The sequence below is a fragment of the Mustela erminea genome, chromosome 4, assembly GCF_009829155.1.
Source record: "Mustela erminea isolate mMusErm1 chromosome 4, mMusErm1.Pri, whole genome shotgun sequence".
Taxonomy (NCBI): Eukaryota; Metazoa; Chordata; class Mammalia; order Carnivora; family Mustelidae; genus Mustela; species Mustela erminea.
The window spans coordinates 46,524,091-46,546,459 of NC_045617.1; the positions used below are offsets into that span (position 1 = coordinate 46,524,091).

At 35.5% G+C, this 22,369-nt stretch overlaps 1 protein-coding gene across 6 annotated transcripts in view; it reads left to right on the forward strand.

Annotated features, from left to right (window-relative positions):
* UBE3D (ubiquitin protein ligase E3D) overlaps positions 1-22,369 on the forward strand; it is a 155,409-nt gene that overhangs the window by 65,904 nt on the left and 67,136 nt on the right. Inside the window, exon 10 of one of the 6 annotated variants that reach the window (XM_032339179.1) lies at positions 721-747. The exons of the other annotated variants lie outside the window; for them this stretch is intronic. Coding sequence (XP_032195070.1) covers positions 721-732 — 12 coding nt within the window. The 3' untranslated portion in view covers positions 733-747. Of the gene's footprint in view, positions 1-720; positions 748-22,369 lie in introns of those variants that run through there. 6 annotated transcript variants of the gene reach the window in all.

The following is a 22,369-nucleotide window of genomic DNA, read 5'->3' on the forward strand; positions in this document are numbered from 1 at the left end:
GCAGGCAGAGAGAGAGAGAGAGGGAAGCAGGCTCCCTGCTGAGCAGAGAACCCGACGCGGGACTCGATCCCAGGACCCTGAGATCATGACCCGAGCCGAAGGCAGCGGCTTAACCCACTGAGCCACCCAGGCACCCCGATATTTTAAATTTTAATATATATTGTCTAGTTGTTCTCGCAGGGGCTATTCTCTTTGGCACTTTTGCCCTTCTCCTCATACCTATTCCAGTGTTTCATACCATCAGGTTTACTAATTTTGGCCAATATAATAGAACTGCATCTTTTTTAAATGAGTGTTTTCCTTAGTGTGGTTGAACATCTATGTTTATGTGTACCAGCCATTTGAGTTTGCTCTTTCGGGAATAGCCTGTTCGTGTTATTTTCCATACTTAAATATGTGTTTCGAATGTGAGAGAGAGAGAGTGTGTGTGTGTGTGTGTGTGCACCCGCACATGTGTGTGGGCACTTGTGTGCACCTGTGTTTGGTATTAGGAATTCTTACAGATTGTGAATTTTAGTCTTTTATCTGTTGGAAATATTTTTTTCTAACCTGTAGCTTACTTTTAAACTTGGTTTATGATGTCTTGTGACATATTTGATCCTATCAAAATTAGGATCCTATCATAATTGGATCCTGTCAAAAGTAAAATTAGAATTTGTAGGCTTTTGCTTTTGTGTCGTGTTTAAGGAGATCTTCTAACAAGTCCACCTGTGCTTTTAGTTTAGTCACTGAAGCTGATGATCCAAAGATCTCATGTAGTCACCTGGTAAGCAAAATCATTTACTTTTTCTCAATCATGAGCATTCATCCTTATATACTGTTTCTTCTTGGACATATTTGCCATGGCGTTTTCCTAGTTTTCTTCTGGCTTATTTGACCTCCTCCCTTTCCTTTGTTTTGACCTCTTCCTTTCCTCCCTTGCCATTTCTACTTTTTCCTATAGCATGACAGCCCCATGTCCCAGACTTCATTTTCCCTTTTGCTAAAACTCATCTGCTCTCGTGGTAGAAACTCTAATTTCTATTGAGTAAAAACTTTCAAGTCTTCATTTTCAGACCTAACTTTCACTAAGTTCTTTGCTTATATCTCCATCTTAATTCCAGGTAATCTCTGCCAGATATCCCACTGGCTTCTCAAATTCAATATGTGCAATGTGGAAGAAATTCATTAGCATTCCTGGTGAACATATGTTTTCCTCCCATTTGTATCAGTGGCATCATGATTCTCCTAGTCACCCAGGCTCAGATCCTGAAGGTGACCATTAATTGTTTTCTAATTTTTCTACTTCCAGCCAGTTAGGAGATGATGTGCAGTGTTCTTTGAAAATCTCTTCATATCTATTTATTTTTCCTTTAGTATTGTTGCCAGCCTAGTTCAGGTGTTCCATTACTCTTCATGTGGAAGTTATTGGCATCTCTTGAGCTTGCCAGAACTCTGTAAACCAGCCTACATGCGTTCTGTAGCCAGCCTGGCCATCCCCACTCACATCACTCCCTTCCTTTCTGCCTCCCTCAAATTTTTATATCCTTGGATCATTATATGAGTTCTTTTACAGCCTGGCTCTGATTTAACCACCTTAGCCTTGCCTGGTTCTATGCCTGACACATCATCTCTCATGTCCAATCAGAATGGAATTCTACAGCTTCTCAAATACTCATCTGTGCAGATCATATATAGTTCATCGTGTTTAAGAGTGTATAATTACCCGTAAGATTCTAAGATTTCCATTTCAACCAATGTCCATATTATTTTTATAATATTTCTATAAGAAGGGGATTGTTATGGAAATGGATATCTTTGTTTATAAATATTCTTACAGTGTAACATCTTCATTAACAGACCTTCAGAATTTTTTCTTCTGTTGTGCAGGGCAAATAAACTATTCTTGACATCCTGGGGAATTATATGAAGATAAATATATAAAAATATATTCTAAGCTCTGTGGATTTCTGGGATTTTTTTTTAACTCTTATTTTCTTAGCGTCTCTTATTTCCATCATTTTTCTTCTTTTCTCCTTTTAGTGACATAAAATAATGATACCTTTACTGGTGAAGTGACTTAACCTTACTAATTTTATCATGGAGTTTGTTTCTAAATCGATAAGGCCAAAAGGGGGAGGTTGGAAGGCACGGCTGACATTTTATGTGCTAGGCTGTTCAGGTTAACTCTGAAAAGTTACTCAGGCATAGCTGAGTTTTCTGAATAGAAGTGTCTTTGGGTTCAAATAAGGTTTATGTAAACTGTCATTCTTCTTTCCCTTTTCTTGGTAATACCTTTTTATTTTCTGTGCGTCTATATCCTCTTTTGGTAAGCTTGCTATAAATCTCCTTTTTTAAGTCTTTAAGGATATTGTGGTTTTAATCATCTAATAATATTTACTATCTTTGAGCTTTTATTTTACATCAGACTTGTTCTAAACTTTTTAGTACATTATATCATTGAATCCTTTTAACATATGTGTGAGAAAGTGCTGTAGTTAGAATAAGTCATAGAAGTTAAGGTTACTGGTCCAATGAGGCACAGCTAAGATGTAATAGATTTAGGATTCAAAAACAGGTCTGTCTTCTAAACCCTTGGTTATGTCTGCTATGTGTCCTTGTGTCAGTATTTACAGACAGACCACCGTCAAAAACCTTGCCTGTAGAAACAGGGAAAAAAAAAAAAAAAAAGAAACAGATTTATTTAATAAGCCCTGCTTTTGGACTCTTCACATTGATACCTTCATACCATCAAGTCTTCTTCCTGTTAGCCCCCAAGTAAGACTAACTAATCCACTCTTTTTACCTACCTAATGAAGCCTAAACTTGGCTTCTGTTTCTAAACCTAATTTCAGTCTCTACTTTCTTCCCTTGCTGGTTGCAAGCACCAGTCTTAATTGGCTGCTCCCAAGCCCATCTTAGTCTATTTTTACACCAGGTACTCACAAATGTCTTCTAACCTTGTTAACGCTTATTGGGCTGACCTCCTTCGCTCTCTTTTCTACCTTTGACTCACATGCTCGGCTTCTTTCCAAATACTTTATTTTTTCAACATTCTCCATATTGAGTTCTCATTTAGGTCTCCTACCTGATTTGCTTTCCTTGGACTTCTTTGGACCTAATTCCAATACCTGCTTGTATAGTCACACCATTCTTCTCCCAGTGTGGGGTAACAGTCTTAGTCATTGAGAAACCTTCTTGGCTTACCAGCCACTTTTTACCTCTTCGATGAAACTATTTGGTTTCTATTTAAAAAACAACTGCAGTTAAAACAGAACTTTAGGGTAGGAGATCATTTGGAAATGCCTCGTCCTTAGCAAAATTTCTACCTAAACAATTCTTCAGATGCTTATAGATGCATGCAAACTATTATTTCACTTTACATATAACTCAGTAAATTTGTACTAGAAGAATAGAGTGAACCTAGAAAAATTAGAGTGACTGTGTTATCTTCTAATTGAAAAAGTCAAGCATGGGGCTTCATGATGCAGTTGTAGAAATGTATTTCTTAAATTTAATAAACTTATCCGGGCATGGGACTTCATTGTGAAGTCAGTCAGTCATGGGAATGATTCCATCATCTGTAATTGGGGGTGATTGTCAGGGCATCTGATACTGAGATGACCTGAAACATTTGGAACATTTAGAAGTTGTAGGAGGATACCTGACATTTTACAACAGGGAGAGTATGGGATTGGAGTCAGACATGGATTCTCATCCCACGTTTTCCATTGACTAACTACATTGCCAGGCCAAATGATAACCTCTAATCTGGCCCTTAGTTTCCTCATCTTTGGGGGTGAATATACTTAACTTTATGCAATTCCATGGCTTTGGGACACTTGGAAGCATTTTAAAGAATGTGATCTCAAGCTCTGTTGTGTTTAGTTTGTCTTATAAACTGAAGACTTAGTTTTCTCTTGCTACAGGTATTTAATGAAGGTGGTGCTTAGCCTCAGATTCAGCTCAATGGAGACATTCACTTGGGCTTCCTGTGTGTAAAACTTTCTGCTTAGAGATATAGAAGATAAAAATATAAATGAGACAGAATTTTTACTTCCAGAGTTTCAGTGTTTAATCTTGGAAACTTACAAGTTACATAAAAGCTCTAAAAGGTACACATTCTCTGTCCTATGATAGAGATGAACAAAGAGTTTTTGCATTAGTTCTAATTAAGGAAAATTCCATAGAGAAGGTATCATTTGATCTGAGAATTAAGGGATAGAAAGATAAGGGGGACAGGAAGTTGAAGAGGAGACTTTCTGAGCTAAGATAGGAAATTGCAGGATGCATTTCCCAAAATGAATTTCAAAAGATAATAGTTTTTTGTGGGAACAAAAAAGTCAAATAATACTAATTGAGATTCAAATAATACTAATTGAGTCAAATAATACTAATTGAGATTCATATTATCCAATAATTTTTGCTTATTATTGTCATTTTTGTTAATAAAAAAAATTTGTGAATCAGTTGGTTCAATTAAATTGTATGTAAGCATCTTTACTGCTAGACTGCCCAAATCACAGTAAAGTCTAGGGTGAATTGCTAAGGAACATACACAGTAGTTAGCATATACAAATCTTACGTGATTATGGAACCCTTTCTCAAGAGAACAGTAGATCCAAAGAATGTACTTTTGAAAAATTGCACAAGAAGATCCTATATACCAGTGGAACAGAGTGAATACAGAGAGAGAGACTTTCTGGTCTTAAATGAAACAAAGTTGGAAGTTAAGAATTTAGGGAAGAAAGAGATTGGAGAATGTATATACACCCATGGAAGACATTTTCGGTCAGCCAGTAGGTGTCAGGGTACGCCAAGTATAGCTTGGTTATATCCAGCAAGGAGTAGAGACTGAAGGAGGGCAGCGACATGTTGGTAATTTCCATGAGTGCTTGTATACCAAAGGAAGGGAATTCATAAGAGAATTTATATTTATTTATAGTTTTGAGGTTGGTATGTTTTAAGTCCCTTAAATAGTGCATTGTATTTTGCTAACACATGCATATTCACAAGAACCTTGCCTACTGTACACACAGGTAAGGTGGAAGATTTATTTATGTGCTTGTTTATGCATTCAGTTAATAGTGTGTCAGGTGGTAGGTACACATTGGTGAATAAAAACTTCGTATAACATGCAGTCTAGGATGGAATTCATCTACATCTGGTATTCATCTAGTATATGTATTATGTGTTCTGGTGACTGCACGGAAAATACCCGAAAGACAAAGTTAGTTTTTAGTAAAGGACTCAAGTAGGAGTAATCCCTAGAATGGTTTATATTATAAAATATGTCCGACAGCATCAAGATGTACACTAGCCGCCCATACTGGACTATGTCCAGTGTGTTGGGCTCCCAGGATTGTAACTGGAAATAAGCTAGCCTGTGAGGAATTACCACTACTGGATCTCTTCTGTCAAGTACACATATGTGGCCAAGTGTTACTCACTATAGTGCCCAGGTCCCATAAGGAAGAGAGTGGGTAGACAGGTAACCAACTGTCCCAAAGCTATTGTCCTGCTTCCAGCTCACACTTCCATTGGAAAATTCAGTTTCTCTTACTTTATCTTCCCTTCCCTAAAGAATGCAGATGTTTTCACAGAGACAGACTAACTACAGATCTCATTTCTGTACCTTGGAGACATGACCTATAAATGTTGGAGGGCTTATTTGACATCTTGGAATATTTATATAAACTCTGTACATATTTGCACTGAAATCAATTGAAACTAAAGAAAATTTAATGGAAAATTTTGAACTTCTGATTTTTTCTTTTATATGAAGATCTTAATTTTTTATTGATGCACTTGGGACTTTTGCAGGTGACACTAATTAATACTAATGTGACACGTACATCTACTTCTCTCTGACCATATTGATTATGCTTGGCAGCTCTACCTCCTGAGGCTGTGTGCTTGGCAGGTTTATAGATAATCAAAGCCTTGGTGAAAAACCTTAAGGGAAAATTCCAAAAGTTGGGATTTCAGGAAACGCTCAGAGGAAGATAATTTTCATTCAGCCACTTTGGAAGGTAAATCTTAATTAGCTCTAGAGATAGCTATGCTATTTTTCTTTTTTCTTTTTTTTAATTTTCAAAATGATAACTCTTTGTTACCAACAAAAGTTGGCCTTCTTACCTTCTTATATAAACCTCCCAAACCCAAAATTTTGGAGGGAAGAAGATTTACCCATAAGCCATGGCAGTATAGCTCAGGAGTCATCATCCTATCTTTATTTTAGAGTTTAATGCATTTGTGCAAGTTAAATAACTAAGGATTCTGTTTAGATACTTCTAAAAATGATATGCTACCAAATTCACAGGATTATTTTGAAAAAAACAACCTGATCCCTGCCTAACTCCCTGTGTTAATGAATTGGTGCCAGGTATTTATTTGATAAGCATGGTGCTGGGAACGCTGAAGTATTACAGGCAGATTAAAGAGAATCCCACCTTCTTGGCGTCCTTGGGTGACTTGGAGATGTGTGATGGTTTTAAAATATGCCCACAAACTCTTTATTCCCTTCTTTAAGAGGTAGAGTTTAATTTCTTTGTCCCTTACATGTGGGTGGGACCTACTGAAACACTTCTAATGGCTAGAACAAGTGGATGTGACAGAGGGTGAATTCTGAGAGTAGGTCATAAAAGGCACAGGGGATTCCTTTTTGCTGTGCGTCTCACTCACTCTCAGGGGATCCAGCTGCCAGCATGAGGACACTGGGGCCCCAGCCCAGCCTTCAGGTAACTACAGCCCCGTGAGAGAGCCTGAACCACAGCCACCCAGCTAAGTTGTTTCAAGATTCCTGTCCCGCAGAAACTGATGTTTGTTTTTTTAAGGTGCCCAATTTAGAGGTGGTTTTGTAGCAGTAGATAACTAACTCAAGTGCTAAGAGAGAAACCTGGAGTTCTTAGACATTTTGCCCTCACTTCCAGCAGATTTCATGGGGTTCTATGAACCCCCTGAAATTGGATAAAAAATTATTTGTGTTACTTATATGTATTTTTAATGCAAGTATTCAAAGCTTGCATCAGCTTCTAAACAGAGCTCTTAATCTGTGAAAGGCTATAAATCTGTTTTTGTTCAGAGAAGATAGAGCAGTGAGGCTCAGAGAAATAGAAAGCTTTCACTGTGTGAAACATCTCTTATATATAAGTAATTGATGTGTAGTTGCTGATGAAAACTGGAATGAATTGAGTTTAAAAAAAATGAAAAGAACTAACATGGTCATATGGGACAGTTCTCTTTCAGAGTATGCTTGCTTGCTTTAGATAAGGGGTGGGCAATTTTTTGCCAGCAGGACAAGTCCAGATTCCCACCCCACCCCACCCCCACTCCCTTGCATTTGTGAATAAAATTTTATTGAAACATAGCCACGCCTATTTATATAAACATTGTTTATGGCTGCTTTTACCATACACAGATACCCAACGAGCCTAAAATATTTATTATCTGACCCTTTATTGTGTGAAAAAGTTTGCTGACCTTTAGTTTTTAATACTGAAGTGAGGGTGGCATTCTTGTGGCAAAAAAGTGGTAGCTCAAATGTACCTTCCTAACTGATGAGTGAGTGTGCTGCATGTCATGGAGTGGCCTGTGTTAAAGCTGAGTAATACATTAATATTGACTCTTACGTCCCATAGGAGTAACTGCTGTCCTGGTCTAAGGAAGAAGTGGCTATCTGGACAGCCTCCTGGAGAAATGAGATTTGTAGACCAGAGGGCAAGGGTTAACGATGTGCTGGATGTGAGGTGAACACACTGGGGCCTTAACCTGCTAAGGAGGCTCTTCAGCCATGAAGAGTGGAAGTGGGAGAGGCCTGTGTAATTTTTTACTATACAGGAGCTCTTGCTTCTTCTATATTTGTCTGGACAACTTAACATCTTACTTTTTTTAGCCATAGAATTTCACAAACCTGATATATAAATGATGCATACATTATTTTGAAATAAGGTGCTTGAGGGCAAGATTCAGGTCTGTTTCCTTTCTAATTCCATTTTGTATATAGTGTTGTGAACTCTCTTGTCACTAAGAGTTCTGGATCGATTGTTCCAGATAAAAGTGATACTCACTTTAGTATTGGGCTTGATCCTGGAACTTATGGTCTGATTCCATTTTCTTGCAGTTAATTTCCTGGCAACAGCTGGTTTGGGTTTGTACATTCGGTTCCAATGTGCTAAATGTTTGTCCTTAAATATCTAAGACATTTCTCAAGCTTTATTGATAATTTGGTTTAGAAACTGTCAAGAATGGAAATGGCATGTAGTAGATCATGCCAGTGCTTTATACAGTCATTTCATCTTATTTCTGCTGACTATGGCTGTCCAAGTGCCCCTCCTCGAGCCTGTATCCACTATATACTCACAGAGACCTCTGGAGAACACTGGCTGATGTCCTCAGCAGGGAAGAGCAATTACCAAATTCATGCATCTGTATTTGAAGCTAATTGTTTAAGAGTTCTGTCTGTATTGCTGATTCTGTCAGTGAGAATATTTGTTTTCCTCACATCTTATACTTCAGTCAAGAGGCCAGTCTCTCAGAGTACTTTAGCTAATTTCCTAAGAGTTTTGACCAAGTTTATAATCTAATTAATTGCCTTTTGCTATGAACTGTTTTGAATTTGTAGAATAGTCATTAGAGAATAATATAATGAATATCTGTTTTCTTCCCGGTTTTTAATACACCTTACCATTTTACCGTATTTGTGATAGGTAGGTAGGTAGATAGGTAATTTTTAAAAATAAAACCGTTAAAACTTCCTCTGAATCTGTCCCCTGTTATCCTTCCCCAGAGGATATGTTGTACCTGGAATTTGGTGTTTTTCATTGCCATGAATACTTCTATAAATAGGACTATATACTATTGATTGCCATGCATACCTTTACTAAATATGTATACTTTTATACTTTTGCTAAATAGAAATACTAAGATTATATGTTATGAATTTACATGTTTTTAAATGCCATATAGATTGTATCCTGTCATATTTATCTTTTTCAACTTGCTTTTTTCACTTAACATTTTTAAAGTTTTTTTCATATTGATACTTGTTCATTTTAATTGCTGTAAATATTCCTTTGTCAAAATATACCACAGCTTATTTATTAATTATCCTTTCAATGGACATTCAAGTTGTTTTTAGTTTGTTACCATTACAAATAATGCAGCAGTTTGCATTCTTATTCATCTCTCTTTGTTAGTCTGTGTGAACTTTTCTCTTCTTTACTCTCTGTAAAGTCACATTTCAATATTATTAGATACTTCCAGGTAGCTGTCCAAAGTAGCTGTACAGATTTTACCCGCACCAGCATCATAAGCCTTCCTCTTGCTTCACTCTGTGGTATGGTCAGCACTTTTTAACTTGCCAATTTGATATCTTGTTATTATAAATAGTATTTTTCTAATTATTAGTGTGATTAATTTTAAGCACTGGCTCTATTTTAAAACTTTAAAATTTTTTAACTCTTTTATATTGTGTTGGAGTTAGTAGCTACTGCAGTTAGATAAGAGAATGCAATTTTGACATAAGAATTACAAAAAAGGAAATAAAACTATTTGAGGGTGTTACAATTACGTATCAGGAAAACACAAAAATATCCATGAAAAAGCTACTATATACAGTAAGATAATTTATTAGTGAATTATATAAAGGTCATTATTTTTTAATATACAATCAAATTCACTTATATTATGGAAGGGAATAGTCCATTTAAAATAGAAAAAGATTACATTGACTTAACAAGAAATGTTCAAAACTTATATGAGAAAAATTATAAAATACTCTTGAAAGAGACTTCAAAAGTGATCTAGATTGAACTGAAGGGGATTATGCTAAGTGAGTAAGTCAGACAGAGAAAGGCAGTTTATCATATGGTTTCACTCATATGTGGAACATAAGAATAGTGCAGAGGACCACAGGAGAGGGGAGGGAAAACTGAATGGGAAAAAATCAGAGAGAGAGGAAAAACCATGAGACTCTGGACTCCCAGAAACAAACTGAGGGTTACAGAAAGGAGGGGGTTGGAGGGATGGGGTAACGGTGTGATAGGTATTAAGGAGGGCAAGTGTGATGAGCACTGGGTGTTATACGTAATTTAGGAATTATTGAACACTATGTCAAAAACTAATGATGTATTATATGTTGGCTAACTGAACATAATTTTAAAAAGTGATCTAAAACAAATGGAAATATATACTGCATTCTTGGATAAGAAGGTTAAATATTATTGAAATATCAGTCATCCCTAAATTAATGTATAAACCCAATAAAATAAAACTTGATAAAAATACTATAAGATTGTTTTGTTTTCAGCTGGACAGTTTGATTATAAAGTTCATTTGGAAACAAAAATAATTAGGAAAGCCCTGAAAAATAAAACAAATCATGGGAGAAATTAGCCCTTTAAGATACTACATACCATATTATTAAGGTACTGTAGTTAAAATAGTATGAATAGACAGACCATTGGAATCCAGTAGAAATAGACCTGATCTCATATGGAAGTAGAAAATATAATCAAGGTGGCTGCACAAATTAGTAAATATAGAATTTATAATTAGTATTGGGTTAATAGGATATATACAAGAAAAAAATAAGATTTTAACTTTCACATCAGACACTATGACACATTCCAAGTGGGTCAGAGTTTTTAAAAAAGGAAACCACATAAGTTCAAAAAAACTGTGCTGAATTCTTTCATCACCTGGGAGTGAGGAAATTTTTTCTATGTCTCAAAATCTAAAAGCAATGAGAGAGTGGTGAGTTTGATTACATAGAAATTAAAAAAAAAAAAACCAACTTTTGTTCAAAAATCATCATAAAGTAAAAAAAGAATAACTATGAAAACTTTCTGTAAATCCAACCACAGACAAAAGCTAATACCCCTCATGTATGAAAATCTACACACACAGAAGAAAAAAGGCTAACAACCCTATAGAAAAATGGACTACAGATATTCACAGATATTTCATAGGAAAAGAAATGCAAAACAGTTCTTAAACATATGAAAAGATGTTCACTCTCACTTAATGAAAGAAATGCAAAATAAAACATTATATTAGATTTTATTAGATTGGCAAAAATCCAGAAGTCTGACAACATATTCTACTGGTGAAACTGCAGAAATGGGAAGTCTCGAACAATACTGGGAACACAAAACGAAAATCCTTATGGAGGGAAATGTGGCAAAATTACCAGGCACTCACCTTGTTGATGGGGCTGTCTCACTTCTGGAAATTTATTTCGGTGAGACATTGGCCAAAAATGAAAGGACAAACACACAGAACTATTCAATTTAGTACTATTTGTATTGTCAGTAACATGAATGAATGAAACAACTCAAATGTCCATCAGTAGAGGACTGGATTGATTTTGAAGCATGCTTGCAATTAAGAACCATAAAACTAAAAAGTCATGACAGACTGCTATGGGAAAGTGAAGAAAAATGTGTGAAGAAGATGGGAGGAAAGTTTTTGAATAGAGTAGGCCACTGTTTATTGAAGAGTAGTTAGAATATATTTGAAAATTTAAATGGTGTTTATAAAAAAGGACGATAAGAAGAGGATGAATAGAATAAAAATAGAAATCAGACTTTTAAAAATTTACCTGATTTTATAGATCTGTCTTTGGAACAAGCATATATTTTACTTAATTATAAGACAATCCAATTTTTAAAAGCCATCCCTAAAACTCTAAAGGAAATTTTAGAAGCATATAGGTTGGTAACATAAATGCATAAAGAAGAAGGGCTCCAAGAGACTTTAAAACACAGTAATTGGATTGTACATCTTTCTTGGGACATACCCTAATGACACAGAAGAAAACGTTTAAAAATCCTAAAATTTCTCAACAATCATATTATTGGTGATAGTGTGGTACTGATTACACTGAGACTGTTTTATGTGCATTTTAGGGTAAATCAATGAGTAGTTTTGTTGGTGTCATGAAAACTGGGAGTTTGGGCGAAGGAAAAAGATATTGATGCAAGATTGATGAGGTTAACCTAAAACTCTATAGTCCTGGATTTGAAATAGAAAATTAAAATGAAAACACTGATTTATTTTAAGCCTAAAAGATAACACTTTTTAGCTTTATTTGCTGAGAAAGGCCTAAAAGCATTGACTAATCCTGTGACAGTGCATTCCTAGAACCCAGATTGTTTGGTCTCTAGTTACCATTTCCCACTAAAAGCAACCAAGATTCCATCCAGCAGTGGATGATTACAGGTGTGTGCAGGCAGTGTATAAGAAGAACTTGTAGTATCTTCTAACTGAAAATAAGTTCTCAAATATGAGGGTCATGTCAGAAGGGCTCAAGAGACAACTTGAATAGGCCCCACCAGCTAAAGATGGGTTGATTTGAGTATCAGTAGGGTGAGAACTTAATATAAGGAAAAGGCAATAAATGCGTTTAGATCCATAAGTTCCTAATGATACTTTAAAAAAAATCCAAGAAATTTAACTGGGCATTACTTTTGGAAGATGCTAATGAACCATCTCATTGCATTGAAAACAGGATGATAAGGGGGGGAAGGAATCTAGCATTCATCCTGCTTTCCTTCTTTGAACCCTACCTCAGAGCAACCAAATAGATGAAGAAGGGAAGTTTCTTTTTTAAAAAGATTCCAGCTGATCAATCGGAAAGAAATCCTAGAATTAGGATTTCACCATTTACTGGTCCATCATAAATCATGGAACTTGGAAACATCACAAAAAGAAAGAAAAAGGGATTGGTGGTGTATGTAGGGGGCGTGGGGGGTGATTATTATGTCTCCTGGCAGAAGTATATAACCCTACCAGTGAAGTAAGCTTCCCGAACGCATCAAGCCTGGTCATGTCTCCAGATCCAACTCTCAGCTTGCAGGAAATTCAGGAGAGAAGGACATTAAATTATACCATCAGGTTGTAATTGGCAAAATTCAGACTGAGAAACCCTATAAGACAATCTAGTTTTCAATGAGAAGTTAACAAGTGGAAAACAAAAAGATAAGGAGATGGAGAATCTATTGATTAAAGGAAACTTATGACTTAACAAACAATACATGATAGAGCTTATGTGGATCTCAATTTAAATGAACTGAAAAAAAATATTAAAAGTAGTTGAGTACATGAACATTTGATGACATTGAAGAAGAGTTACTATTAATTTGTTTTAGGTGTGATAAAATTGTGGGTCCCTGTCTTTCAGAGTATGTAATGAAATATTTACAGATAACATGGTAATATTTGTAGAACTTACTTTAAAAAAAAATCAGAGGTTGAGGGTATTTGGTCGGAAACATAAGATTAGCCATTGATAATGTTGTAGTTTGTGACGGGGATGTGGGTGTCCGTTGTGTTTCTTCATACTTTTGTGTATCTTTCAAATTTTTGACAAAACACTTCTAAAATTTAGCTTAAGATGTTTTCATTGAGAAATAGAGACAGTTTATTATAGGTTTCTGCTTACTTGTTTATCAATTCATACTTCTAGAAAACAATTAAATGAAGGAAATCCTCATCTTATTGTGATGTTTTTGTAGCAGTACTTGGTGAATTGTACCTGAATCTAAAGTCGATTTTCCATTCAACTAGCTCTAGAATATATACTACTACTTTAATCTCCTTGAAAAATAAGACTAATTATTTTAAAATATCCTACTATGCCTTAGAAAATTAATAAACCTTAACAAAAGGGGGAAAAAAGCTCTTATAAATAGATATGTCCCAAGGTTTCCTTCCTAGAACTAGAACAGAGTACCTCATAGAATTACGTTATCAAATGTCAAATAAATTTCCAAGCTATTCCACAAAAATCTATAACATACTGTAATATAATTTACAAGGCTGACAGCATACTAAGCATTTATTAAAGGCAAAAATTAAATAATTTTTGTAGGAAAGTGCTTTCTTAATTGAATTCTAAACTCCAAAGGATGAATGACTTTGCCATATCTTTTTAGGGGTTAGTCTCCTTATATTCCTAGATCATTTAGTTGCCATATGCTTTGAATTCTGAAAGCTAAGAGCAATGACATTCACATTACCTGTGACTTGGACTTCTCCTATTCATAAATTAAATACTTGAAAGAGCATAGATTTTCTGCATATGAATGATCTTAGCAGTAAAAACCTGCTTTTTATGTTTTGTTCCATACCTTATCTCATTTGATATTCACAAGAAACCTTTGAGACTTAAAGGGCAAATACTATTGCGCCCATTTTATAGGTGAAAAGACTGAGGTTTAAAAGTATAATGGAAAACACTTGGGAGTCAGAGGTATTGATCTGAGCCTTGCTTTTGTGAGGCCATATGTATGTCGTTTAACCTCTTGAACTTAATTTTGCTTCTCTGTAAAGCAGGTGTAGTGAAACCTCATTTTACAGTGTTCATGTGAAGACTAAATGAACTGATACATGGGAAAGAGTCTGGTGACATATAAGATCCTATGCAGATTTTCATTCTGCACTGATGAAGATAATGGTAGGGCTGTTTTAATAAATGGTCATAAAAAAGGAATGTTTAGGAAATGGGATATTTCCTGTTAGAGGAAATGGGGAAAGTCTATCTTAGATAAAAATCAGGAGAAAATGTTAGATGTTGTGAGGTACTTTCTGAAAAGCTCAGGTTCTGAAGAACAGATTTCACTCCATTTAAAGAATTGCTTTGCAGTGAGTCTCCCTGTTACTGGTGTTTTTCAAGCAAAGACCACACAGTCACATGTGAGTAATATCGCAGAGGGGCTGAATTCCTCTCAAGGTGGATTTTGCTCTAAAGTTCTATCGCTGACATCTAACAAACTTTGAGAGTTGAGCAAAGACTCCTGGTCACTGATTCCAAGGCCTGAGAAGCACGAATAGTGATGGTCCCATAATGGGATAAAATGGCAGGAAATGATCTATAAGCTGATTTCTTTCAAGTTCACTAAATGAATATTAATGAGGCACTTATCATATTGCAAGATGAGGTGCAGTGTACTGAGGCATTTTTAAAAAGCCATCTCTAGTGTTTTATTGTTTGAACGTAGGGGATTCTGTTCTGTTTTCAACCCTTCTCTCACCTTTTAAATATACTGTGTCAGTCTTGATCTTCCCAGGTCCTATGAGGGATATGAGGAAATGTTAACATTGCCCACTGCTTATGTTCTTGTTATTCCAACTGATTTAGTTTCCCATTTCGCTGGAACTTTCCTGTGAGGACTTTAATTCTCCAGAGTAGAGTCAAAGTGTGTTGAAATGACCTCCTAAAAAAAGAAAGGGAAAATAGATCACCTCATACAAAATATGTTTTTGTATCCTAGACTGTGAGGATAAAATATGTGGCTAGGTGAGGAATGTATAAGAACCTTAGTGCTATTTAAACATACGGATGAGTGCACTGTGTGTATTTTGTATATTTAAAATTGAAATTTTTGTTTGAACAGTGTCTTTCATTTGGTGTACTTCATGGTGATTTATCATAATAGACTGCTTTAAATCATCAGAAATAGCAAGACATATGAATTTCAACAATAACTTCCCCAAGGCTAGAGAAGTCAGCAGGAGCTCAAACTGCTAGGTAGACATTTTTTTTTTTCAAACTCATATGCAAGTGTAAAACTTTTATGAGACTGCTTTAACGAGGTCCTTTGGGATTTAGGGTTATTTATCTAAGCTCTTATTAAAAATGAAAACTTTTCTATGTTTAGCCCCATGAAGCAAAACTGATCTTAACAATACTGTAAGCTGGAAGAATGAATCCTATTCTGCAGATCGACTCAGAAACAAAGTTAGGTAACTTTGGGGCCAGTGTTGCACTGACATCGTGGTAATGGGATAGTGACAGCAGAGCCAGCAGTATTTAAAAGTCTCCTTTAATTAAAAAAAATTTAGCTTTGCGATACTTGTAATTTAGGGTTTGACATGACATATTAAAATGACTTCCAGCCCGCGAGCCCTGTTTCACAGAGCACTCTGGTGCCTCCCTTAGAGTCATATTGCCCCAGGACTGTGTTGTCTGGTACAAGGTCTGTGAGCACCTCTTCATGTATGGTATCTGCACTTGTTGAAGCGTATCTTTGGCTTCTACCCTCCCCTACTGAGAAGTGGGGCGTGGGAGAGAGGTTGTTTCTAAGATTAATGTGCCAGAATCACTCCATACCTAGCCTAACGGAAGAGCTGGAGCTGCTGCAGGAAAAAATTTGTAATCGTGAAACATATTCAGCGTCTTTGTAGGTATGTTCTGGTTTGATGAGTCTGGGTCCTGTCCTAAATCTATTCTTAGACAGACCCTGGGAACCAGGACTTTAAATTATCTGTAATGCAGTACAATTTAAAGGAGTGAGGACATTGTGAAGGGAAAAAGCAAATGTGACAAAATCAGGGTCAAGATCTTGTGCAGACTTCAAGAGCTTATCAGAGTCAATTTAGTCTGGGAATGTCCAGTCCAGTTGGCAGAAATTTTAAAATGAGAAGGTGCTAGAAAAGTGATGAATGCATGGTTGGAGAGGTTGGGTAGAGAGATGGAGAGACAGAAACACTCATTATTGGTAATAGGACTGTTGGTGAAAAGGTTTCTCAGCTACAGAGTAAATATTAAAAATTGAACAGATGACATATCTGAATGAGATCATGGTGACAAGTCCAGAATCTTGAAAACACTTATAAAATAACCAAAAATGAAAACCATTAGCCAGAGAGCATTTTAAGATTGTTTTTAAGGTTCCTACTTCAACAGTTAACCTGAATAGTGCTAATGTAATTCATAGGAAAGAGTATATCACTTAGTGGAGTCTGGGGACTCCTGAGTTATAACCTCTATTTCATAGGTAGTAAAAATACTTCCAAGACAATAGAGAGAGGAATGGGAGTATAAAGCACACAGATAATATTTCTAAGGAAGGAAGTACAGAACCACCAGCTGGCAGTTGTGGGTTAGAGTAGGAAGGAGACAAAGGACAAACACCAAGAGAGATGATGATGGCAGAAATATTGACCGAAGGTCAGAGAGAGAGAGAGAGGCAGTGCAAGTATAAAATTTTAAACAGGTTGGGAAATGTCAACATGAACTTAAGTTTAGGAACTTCTTTTCTGAAAGAATCTCACAGCAGTTGCAAATGGGAAGACTGTATGTACACTTGGTTTTACCTCTTCAACTTGAGCAGCTGTTCCTACAGTTGAGTTGCTAGGCACTGTCAGGAATAGAATATTTTAATTTTGGAGAAACCCAACTGTTAAAACAGCTGTTTGGTCTGATTAGACTTAAGCTGACTCTGCTTAGGTTGTAAGACCTAATGGGATCATAGCACCAGGCAGATTGGCTATTACTATGATTTTATTGGACATGACAAAAATATGAATGGATGCTAGGTTGGACAGTGACTTTCCAAAGGATTCACATTCCCTGGTTTGTTTTGGCAGAGTGCTAAGGCAAATAACCCTAGGCTTTTACCTTGTTCCAAGGTCATAGGGAAAATTTTCGGAAGTAATTGTGCCTTATAGTCTTTGGATGCAAACTTTTTTCCTAACATTAAAAAAAAAGGAAAGAAAATAAAGAAAGCTCTCTAGTACTATTAACATCTCTTTATTTAGTCTCTTGATAGATAATATAGCTGCTCAGATCACTTCAAGTAGTCAGTCATTTGTTTTATTTTCTATTCTTTGTGATCTAAGTAAAGAATCCTATTAATAGCAACCACCAAATTTGTCAACTTGTAGGCAATGGATTTTTAATATCTAGATCAACTTGAGTGATGCTCACAAGGATAAAAATCTTGAATTCCAAATTTATCATCTCAACTACGTTTTTTCATGGAAAAAACTACCTATTGGGTTAGTTTTGGGTAAATGAAAGATTTAAAGTACTTGGTAAGATGATTTGTTTCTTGCTTAAAAGGCTGATTTTATTTGACATAATATTAATACACATATTAATAAACATTCCAAAATAAGTTTCATTTCCTTTCTTTGAAAAAAAAAAAAGATTTTATTTATTTATTTGAGAGAAAGAGTGAGCAAGCACCTGCAAATAGACGGAGGAGTGTGGGGAGAGGGGCAGAAAAAGAGAGAGAGAAGTAGACTCCCCACTGAGCACAGAGCTGGACTTGGGGCTCTATCCCATGACTCCGAAATTGAAATCAAGAGATAGACACTTAAGCACTGAGCCAAAATAGGTGCACCGTTTTGCTGTGTGTGTGTGTGTGTGTGTGTGTGTGTGTGTGTTTAAACTGATCAAAATAGTCAATGTCAGTATAGATTTATAATTATTATTTAAGTCTTGATTTTGGGGGGTTCCATACTTTGAAGCAGTGACTTATTAAAGTCAGTGTTGTGAGTAAATTAGAAAGCAGAATTAAGTACTTCGGTTGTTAATAAGAGATGAACTCGGGTATCAAAAGTATAATTTTGTTACTTTCACTGGAAATTATTTGTTTATTTTACTAACTAAAGCAAATTTATATTTTTGAATGTTTATATCAGTAGTTTAATAAAAAATACTTTGGTTATAAATGAATTATTTTGTTTTTTAAAATAAAACTAAATAAGCTTCTTTTATTTGGATCATCAAGAAACATTGTTTTGCTTTCTTTCTATTTTATAGGCTAAAATATATAAGTTTCCCTTATTTTAACATTCATGAATAATTTCTCATCATTATGAGTTGGTTCAGAAGATGACAATATTTTTTATATTCACAGTATGATGTATCACTGCTGAAAAAAGGGACAAGTTAGCTTTTCTAGCTCTTCTAGCACTGGTAAATTTAGGTGCTTAAGTACCTTAAACCAATTTCTGAGAATAAGTTTAAAATTTTTCTAAAATGCTGATCTCTTGAATATCCCATATTTAATACTTTCCCTCCTTTCTACCTCAATTATATATACAGACACTGTATTTGTCTTTTTTTTTTTCCCCTCCTTCATTTCAGATATTGAGAGTAGCCTCTCTGAAATGAACGGAATGTAGAATAGTGAAGTCAGCTACCGGCGACACCTCATTTCAAGGGTGTGGTGGCAAGGAAAGAGAATATTATGTATTTAGTAATTTTGTAAAAAAAATCATTGCCTCTGAAGGTTTCAATGAAAGTCCTCCTAGGTTCCAAAAGCTTTCATTTAATAATATTTGATTCTGCCTTGGAAAAATTTAGTCAAGTATTTCTGTTCTTTGACTTAAGGTATTCCTCCTAGGGAATACGTCTTAACTCATAAAATTCTTGAATAGAACTTCAGAGCATATTTGCCAGTTGCTAAAATCATATCTTTTAGGGTAAACGATAGACATAAAATTTAGGAGACTTTCTGGAGTGACCTGGTCGATCTTAGTGTTTATTTTATTAAGGTGTGGAAGAATCAGAGGAATTGAATTTAAGTTGGTAGAAATTAATTTTCTCTATGCAAAATTACTTGGAAATTGATTTTCTTACTTTACTAGAAATGGATGTGTCCAACTGTGCTTTCATTCTACCGGAGTTACATTGATGGGTGATTTCACAGAAGGTCTAAAGTCTTAAATAAGAGGACATTTTCTAAAATCAAGGATCTTTGCATAGAGAGCACGAGTAGGTTAGCAATCTTGGCATTTAAATTCTCATCTCTCCACATGGAGGGACACAATTTTAGTCATTGGGATTTGCTTTTTTAATGGGTCATACAGAGCCAATTATGACTTTGGGCTATGTAATTTAGTATAGCTTAATAACTAAGATACTAGGATTAGCCAGGCCTAATTCATCTGAATTGAGTTACACCATTGCCAGTTACCCTTTTATGCAGAGTGTATGAATTTCCAGGAGAAGGTCGTCTGAGGTTGGATTTAGAAAGAGGTGAAGAGAGAAGCCGGGGGTACTAAAGTTGACGGTGTTCAGTAAAGGCAGGTGAGAGTGGAGTTGGAGAGAGTGTCAGACCACCAGAAATATATCCGTCTGAAGCCATGGGCCATTAGAACTCTAACAGATCATCTCTCTCTCTTCTGTTGAGACCAAACTTGGTTTCACAGTACATCTCAATACAATCACTGCCAACCAATTTAAATTGAAAAATGAAGAAAACCTATATGTTTTACTAAGCCTAGGAAATAAAACCAGCCTTAAATTTTTGCTTTGTATTTTGTCCATCACACTTTTCCCTCTCCATTGGTAAAGGACTTAAACTGTGCGGGGCAGACTGGGCAGTGTTGATTAATGAACGTGTTGGCTGAGTTGGCCCCCGATGGGACAGGGAACCGAGTGGTTGCCAGTGTGAGGTTTACTTTGGAGAATGTTATTGGAGTGGACCTAATTTATTACATCCCAACCCTCATACTTTGATTTCCAGTTATTCAGTAAAATGATTAAAACATTGGAAGTGCCTTTCTCAGGCTTCCCTTCAATTGATATTCCCTGGTAATGGAATGAGGTAAAAATGTGAGCCAGGAGACCTCTTCAAAAACTCTTTGAAAGCTTTTTGTAAGTGGTTATACTTATTAATATGCTAACAGATATTATGATACATAGTTAAAGGTGGAACTGTTTTTAATATTTTATTAAAAGTGGTAAATTAGAAATCAGGTTTTAATCTAAAAACAAGAGGTTCTACTCTGAGATCCATGTATCTTGAAAACATTATGCTAAGTCAAAGAAGCCAGACAAAAAAGGTCACATATTATATAATTCCATTAATATGAAAGAAGGACATGATTAGGCTTGGGGAATTGGGTGACCTGGGAAACATTCAAATTTATGTGCAGAATTTTTTTTCGTATAAATGAGCACTGCTGATGGGGCGCCTGGGTGGCTTAGTGGGTTAAGTGTCAGCCTTTGGCTCAGGTAATTATCCAAGAGTCCTAGGATTGGGCCCACCCACCATGGGCTCCCTCCTCAGTGGGGACCCTGCCTCGCCCTCTCCCTCATCCACTCCCCCTGCTTATGCTCTCTTGCCCTCTCTCGTTCTTGCTGTATCAATTAATCAGTCTTTAAAAAATGAGCACTGCTGTGGGGAGAGAGTCTATAGTTTTAATCATATTGTCATAGAGACCTCTCACCTTCAGATGGATTAAGATTCACTACTCGAAAGTTAAAATTCACTACTTAAAAGTGGATTTGTGTTGTCTTCCTTTTAGAAGTATATAGGAGAATATGGGAGTTCTTTCTATCTTAAAGTTTCCTTTCCTCTGCCTATGTTTTTTAAAAGTTTTAAAATTTATTAACAATATACTTTTTATAAAAATTATAAAACCATATGGCTTATAAGTTTGTCATACTTTTCCTAGATTTTCTGGTAAGATTTTTTAATCAATTTTTTTATATTTATGTCTTTAATACACCTGAATTTAATTTAGAATAGGGCATAAGATTGGTTTTTGAATTTATTTCCTTCCAAATATACTTTTGTATATTTGAATTTTTTTGTAACAAAAAGTTAAAAAAAATCTGAAGGACTAGTTAGCTGGCCTTTTTTGATGGACTTCTAACTATTCTAATGTTATTATGAAGTTTTTGGCAAGCATATTCAAAGAGGTATATTCTCTCCTTTAATGAAAATGTTGCCATTAGGCAGCCATAAAAAAAATGATATCCTGCTATTTGCGACAACATGGATGAATCTAGAAGGTATTGTGCCAAGTGAAGTAAGTTAGACTGAGAACAATAAATATTATATGATTTCACTCATATATGGACTCTAAAAAAGAAAACAAATGAGTAGACAAAAACCAGAATCAGACCTATAAATACAGAGAATAAACTGATGGTTTCCAGAGGAAAGGGGGTTATGGGGTGGGCAAAATGAGTGAAGAGGAGTGGGAAATACAGGCTTCCAGGAATGACTAAGTCACAGCATAGGAAACATGGTTCAGTGGTATTGTAATAGCATTGTATGGTGACAGATCATAGCTGTACTTGTGAGCATAGCCTAATGTACAGAAAAGTTGAATCACTATGTTGTACACCAGAAACAAATATAACATTGTGTGTCAACTACACTCAAAAAATTTTTTAAAATAAAATAAAATAAAACCAGTGTTTATAAATTGCAAAATACTCGGAAACAACAATAAATAAATAAAGTGTTGCCAGTATAATCCTTAAGTTCTCAACAAGTGGTATCTTGTAATAATACATGCATTTATGAAAAACAAAATCTTTTATTGTTTTTTTGGCACAAATAAATGCACTTAATTTTGAGATTGCCTTGTTGGTAGCTTATCAAAGCAGAACCATTTTCCCCATGCTTTCTGATTTGTGGGAGAGAGAGAGAGAGAGATTGCCTTAACAATTCCTATGTCTTATGGACAAAGTTTAAAAGGCATAGCTTTCAGTAATTGTGTACCTAATTTTTTTTCTCTTAAGAGCCCCTTAAAGAGAACGGAAGAACAGTGTTGACATTTGGACTTTAAAAAACTGAATTTTTTTGTATAATTTTCAAAGAAAATACTGTTATTTCAAAGAAGTGCTGTTCGTGAA